At 43.5% G+C, this 5,876-nt stretch overlaps 1 protein-coding gene across 12 annotated transcripts; it reads right to left on the bottom strand.

The window, feature by feature from the left end:
* Positions 1 to 2,095: 2,095 nt before the first annotated feature.
* On the bottom strand, positions 2,096 to 5,833 carry LOC123047900 (uncharacterized). 12 transcript variants are annotated; one of them, XR_006423235.1, is made up of 6 exons: positions 5,253 to 5,833; positions 3,168 to 4,682; positions 2,626 to 2,761; positions 2,401 to 2,539; positions 2,243 to 2,301; positions 2,096 to 2,140 (listed from the first exon to the last, which is right to left on the bottom strand). XR_006423235.1 is itself a non-coding variant. In XM_044471252.1 (3 exons), the coding sequence occupies exons 1-3, from the start codon at positions 5,595 to 5,597 to the stop codon at positions 2,483 to 2,485; spliced, it is 597 nt and encodes a 198-aa protein (XP_044327187.1). In that variant the 5' UTR covers positions 5,598 to 5,833; the 3' UTR covers positions 2,096 to 2,482. The 12 variants fall into 12 exon arrangements, 2 of the variants coding, with proteins under 2 accessions (XP_044327187.1, XP_044327188.1); XR_006423234.1 differs by having other exon boundaries at positions 2,096 to 2,539; positions 3,168 to 3,362; positions 3,487 to 4,682; XR_006423229.1 differs by having other exon boundaries at positions 2,243 to 2,539; positions 3,168 to 3,362.
* Between the last annotated feature and the right edge of the window lie 43 nt (positions 5,834 to 5,876).

Raw genomic sequence — 5,876 nt, 5'->3', positions numbered from 1 at the left:
TATCAAGGTCTATAGAGATAGATCAAGACGCTTAATTGGACTTTCACAAAGCACATACCTTGATAAAGTTTTGAAGAAGTTCAAAATGGATCAGTCAAAGAAAGGGTTCTTGCCTATGTTATAAGGTGTGAAGTTGAGTCAGACTCAATGCACGACCACTGCAGAAGATAGAGAGAAAATGAAAAGCATTCCCTATGCCTCAGTCATAGGTTCTATCATGTATGCAATGCTGTGTACCAGACTTGATGTGTGCCTTGCTAAAAGTTTAGCAGGGAGGTACCAAAGTAATCTAGGAGTGGATCACTGGACAGCGGTCAAGAACATCCTAAAATACGTTAAAAGGACTAAGGATATGTTTCTTGTTTATGGAGGTGACAAAGAGCTTATCGTAAATGGTTACGTCGATGCAAAGCTTTAACACTGATCCGGATGACTCTAAGTCACAAACCGGATACGTATTTATATTGAATGGTGGAGCTGTAAGTTGGTGCAGTTCCAAGCAGAGCGTCGTGGCGGGATCTACGTGTGAAGCGGAGTACATAGCTGCTTCGGAAGCAGCAAATGAAGGAGTTCATATCCGATCTAGGTGTAATAGCTAGTGCATCGGGTCTAATGAAAATCTTTTGTGACAATACTGAAGCAATTGCATTGGTGAAGGAATCCAGATTTCACAAGAGAACCAAACACATCAAGAGACACTTCAATTCCATCTGCGATCAAGTCAAGGAGGGAGACATAGAGATTTGCAAAATACATACGGATATGAATGTTGCAGACCCATTGACTAAGCCTCCTTCACGAGCAAAACATGATCAGCACCAAGACTCCATGGGTATTAGAATCATTACTATGTAATCTAGACTAGTACAAATGCTCGTGCATTGCACCGGGTGAAAAAGAGGCACAACCTGCTTCATGTGCCATTATGCATCATTTTTAATGTCCAATTTTAATAAACATCAATAATAAGGTTAAACTGATTAGTGTTTTTAACTCCCGAACGTGAAGTCGCTCCTCCTCCTCCAAGAAAGAAAGCTAGGGTTTCTGCCTCTCGCTGGCGCCGCCGCAGGTCTGCCTCATCTCTGGTGGCCCTAGGGCCATGGGGGCGCGGTGGATCCTGCCAAGGGCCAGCGGGAGGGCTCCGTTTTCAGTCTTTTTTCCTGTCTTGTTAGGGTTTGTGTCATGCTCAGGAAGGCGAGACGGCGGCGGCTCCCTGAAGATGGAATAAAGGACTCCCCGCCTAGCCCCCGTTCCGGCGGTGCATCTAGCATCGTTGGTGCGCGTGTGGAGGTGTGTCTCCGGCGGATCTATCTTTGGTGGATTTGCTCGAATCTCGTCGTTGTTCGTCTACGTTCGTGTGTCTTCGGGTTGAATCCTTCCAACCTACGTTATTCTTCATCGGCGGCGGTTGCTGTTCTGGTGCGCCGGTCCTATGGGGCCTTAACACGACGACTTCCCGACTGTCTACTACAACAAGTTGTGCCCGACTCCGACAATGGAGGGGTGATGACGGCGGCGCGCCTTCGGCTCGCTTCAGTGCTTGTAGTCGTTGCTAGGTGGTCTACGGATCTAGATGTAATTTTTATTTCTAGTGTTCATTGTACTGCCATGATTGAATATGAATAGATTGGAAGCTTTTTCACAAAAAAAATTAGTGTTTTTTTAGCATGAAGATCGGACGTGAAGAAGCCAACATACCATTCTTCATCGGATGGAACAATAGTTTTGCATAGAATAGATTGTCAATCGTTTTTATTTTGCTTTTCTGAAAACGCAGAAAATTCCTTATTTGTAATAAAAGTTATCGTTTTCATAAAAAAACAGGAACACATTAGCTTCCACCCACTCATATGATGCATGCTCCAAGAATATATATTTCTTCTTTTTATCCCATCCACGAGACATAATGATGTCACCAAGATAGCTTGTCAGCCATGGATACATTGACATGACAAAAACAGTAATTATGTTCATACCTTGTGAGTTACTCCCTCCGTCACATAATATAAGAGCATTTTTAACACTGCACTAATGTCAAAAACGATCTTATATTATGAGACGTGGGGACTATATTCTAAGTAGAATATAAATGACGAAGAAACAAATTTTCTGTCCATACTCATTACTCTGTACACTTGTCCTGTAACAAGTTAATCTTGTGTTATTACTCTACGCAAATGTAGAGTGTAGTAACACTTGTATGGGAAAATGATCAACCAGATGATCTGCAAGAGCAGACTACCTTATCAGATATTAGTACATGACTCTCTTTCTTTGCTGCTATTACTCGGTACACTTGTCCTGTAACAAGTTAATCTTGTGTCATTATAGAACTTAGTAGAGTTTAGTAACACTTGTATGGGAAAATGAATAACCAGATGATCTGCAAGAGCAGACTACCTTATCAGCTATTAGTACATGACTCTCTTTCTTTGCTGCTGGTAACTTATAACAGTAATGCAGAACACGAAACTCAACTCAATCAAGGTAATGTGTATGCTCCCCTCCGAAATACGCCCTTAAAGAAGAAATAGTACTCCTGGTGAAAAAGAAGAAATAACAGTCAGCTCCATGTAAAAAACTATTATGCTGCAATAATAGAAATAGAAGTTACGAAAGGCTGACCAGTTATTCCTGCCCACTAAGCAAATCTGTAGCACTATCCAGGTGGGGTTTGGTTTGTTAATTATTTGCACAGTTTCACCAGGTCCGCCGTATAGCAAGGAGCACTATGCTCTATGGCAGGTGACGAATGAATGGGCTATATAATAAGACGTAGGTCAAGATTCAGTGAGTACTACGGCAGGAATCAATGAGTACTGCGGCAGGAATCAATTAAGTGAACACATTAACGAATCAGCTATACCAACCCATACAGCAAGAAGCACTACAACAGGAATCAATTGACAACATTATTGTATCAAATGGCTCTATGCCCATATTGTACAGCAAAAAACATTATTGTTGCAGCTAGTTTGACAAAGGAAACAAAATGGCAACAATATAGATCGAAGAGGTGCTTGATTGAGCCTATGCCAACAGACCAATTGTGTTAAATACTTGCTCACATCAATTTAAATTGCTAGTTTAACCATCAGTAAACTCTGGTTGTAAAAACTGTAAATCAGACATAGCTCCGTCATAATTTGCACAAAGAAAAAAGATACCTGCGGCGAAGTAGGTCTAGGTGACGACTGATGGTCTTCCGGCAAAAAGTCGGCGGAGACGATGGCGGATGGTCTTCCAACTAAGATCTGTGTGTACCTATATGCCTTCAGTAGAGAATCTAGAATTTTGTGTTTGGGACATTCTTTCAGTAATTCCCTCCCAGCTCCATCTTGGCTGCGGCATGGTGATGAGATCTGCTGGCCCATGTTGCCGAGAGAGCCATTCAGCAGTAATCAAGCATAATTTCTTACATATATAATTTCCATGCAACCAACTTCTTAAATCATGCATTTCACAAATTCCATTTAATTAGCCCACCATTTCCATTCCTTCGTTATCCAGTCCTCAGCCTCTGCCCGTTGATACCCGATGAGGCTTGTTGATACTCTGTGTAACTCGAGGACATATATAAACTCATGGGTATATATGTAAAGGGAGCAAGGCCAGACTATATTAAACAAACGAACCCTTTTTTTCAAGCCCAATCGTAAGCAAACTCAATTGACTGTAAACTTATCCCCCACATCAACACCTCTTTTTTGCTAATCGAGGAAGCCCACTCATGGCCCAGCACAACGTTGATGAGGGCTACATATATAGTATGTTTTTAAAAAACTGAGTGCTACATGACAGAGCAAAGTTTCCTAAAGTAACATGAGAGAAAATGATGATTTCCATCTGCAAGTTTACAGGAAAGGATTGACTGCCTTGGACGACAAATCCCTAGCGGCGATGGCCAGCTGCACGACTGTGAAGAGCAGCGCAGCAAACCGAGAAACCTATATATGTCATTGGCATAACAAGGTTAAATCCAAAGTAACTCAAGCAGCAACGTCACTATTAATCTTAGTATTAAAGAACCATACAAAGCATCAAGCTTAGTACTGTAAACCGTAATACCATGATGTAGAATGTTACTAACCAATTCTGATTTTCGAAATAGGTATACAACTACTGGCTTCAATGTTTTCCATCGACTCCGCATATATTCACACCATTTATTGTTTGCTCATTATCAAATAAGCTAAATCCGACCAAATGTGTTGATCTGCTAGGAAAAACGGATCCAGTTCTACAATGCTACACAACTAAAAGAAGCCTAAGCTTAGAATTGTGATTGTACAATGCAAATAAGCAATACTTGACTGAACTGTGAAAAACAACATCCTAGTTCTAAAATTTGTCGCACTGCTTTTCCTTCTAGCAACCAAAATCAACCATGCTATTGTAGCACTGCTTTGCCTTTCTAACAACAAAATTAACTGCCTATTTATTGAACCATGACAAAGTTTTCAGTACTAAACAACATTACCAATCATGGTGAATCTGAAAAACGAACATTGCGTGCCAAAATTGGCAGTACTACTGAGTTATCTTCCTCTCTCGAAATTGGAAGAATGTGAATATAGCTATCCTCACGCACTTCACACATATCGGTCATCCACGCGCACCTCACACACTGAAGGTGTTGATGTTCAATTTTGTTGCATATCCTTACAAATTTACCTGCAAATCTAGGAGAAAATAGTTCCAGTCGATACAATGTACACAAAACAAAAATTAAACCAGATATATATGTACTAAGGGCTCCTTTGATTCAAAGGAATTTTATAGGATTTTTGGAGGATTGAAATCCTTAAGAATTTTTCCTATGTTGGTCCTTTGATTCATAGGATTGGATTCCATAGGAATTTTTCCTATGGAATCTTTTGTACTACATTTCATAAGAAATCTAACATCCACTCCAACCTCTTTTTACAATTCCTTTGCTTTTCCTATGCCATCAAACACTCCATGCTAATCCTGTAGGCTTCATGTGTGCATGCCACTCCAACCCTATACTTTTCCTATTCCTACGATTTGAAAATCCTGCGAATCAAAGAGGGCCTAAATAGTGAGGAGACACTACAACAACCACAATAAATTCAAATTCACAAACAGAAAAGGGGTATGCAGCAGCTAGACCATTCACCAATGGTAGCAACTGCTTCATCTCAAATGTGACACAACTTCAACAGAATAGCAAGCAACCAGAAGCAAAAAATTTGAAGCAATAGCAAAGCTAAAAGTCAAATAGCACTCACCGACAGCAACTCGAGCTCTGCGAGGCCCTCGCCAACGCCATTGGAGACCACCAGCTCCAACGGCCCTACCATGTTTAGGTCCGTGACCCCGGAGCCGAACGCCAGGGCGTCATCGCCGGCGACGAAGTCGACCCCGTCGGGCCCGACCACCTCCTCCACCGTGGGGGCGTCGGAGCGACCCCAATCGACGGCCCCGTCGGTTGGCCCACGCCAGCGCGACCGCGGTGCCCCTCGCGTGGGCGTGGAACTCGTAGCGTTGCACGGCGCCGACGAGCGCGCCCTCGGCGTCGAGTGGCTAGACCTGGACCTGGGCGTCGGTGTCCCAGCCATACTTGTCGACGACATCGTCGAAGAAGGTGGGATACGGGGCGGGCGTAGGTGTGGGAGGAGGCGTTGGAGGTCGCCGCGAGCGGGCACAGCGAGGCGACACTGGCGGGGGCGGGGGAGGGGAAGAGCAGCGCGAGGAGCGGGAGGAGGACCAGCTCGAACGACCCTAACATGTTCAGGTCCCTGATGCCGGAGCCGAACGCGAGGGCGCCGTCGCCGGCGACGAAGTCGACCCCGATCTCCTGGTGGGGGGATTTGATGATAACCCCCCCAGTTCATGTCACTTTGATCATAACC

The sequence above is a fragment of the Triticum aestivum genome, chromosome 1A, assembly GCF_018294505.1.
Source record: "Triticum aestivum cultivar Chinese Spring chromosome 1A, IWGSC CS RefSeq v2.1, whole genome shotgun sequence".
In the NCBI taxonomy this organism is placed as follows: domain Eukaryota; kingdom Viridiplantae; phylum Streptophyta; class Magnoliopsida; order Poales; family Poaceae; genus Triticum; species Triticum aestivum.
The sequence above is the reverse complement of the archived record's forward strand: the minus strand, read 5'-3'. Positions and strand labels throughout refer to the sequence as shown.

Coding starts and splice junctions, on each gene's coding strand:
- LOC123047900 (XM_044471252.1), bottom strand. CDS start 5,597: ATGTCGTCGACAAGTATGGCTGGGACACCGACGCCCAGGTCCAGGTCT. Junction 3,363..5,252: donor CAGAGCTCGAGTTGCTGTCG/GTGAGTGCTATT, acceptor ATGGGCCAGCAG/ATCTCATCACCATGCCGCAG. Junction 2,540..3,167: donor CTAGACCTACTTCGCCGCAG/GTATCTTTTTTC, acceptor CTTTTTCACCAG/GAGTACTATTTCTTCTTTAA.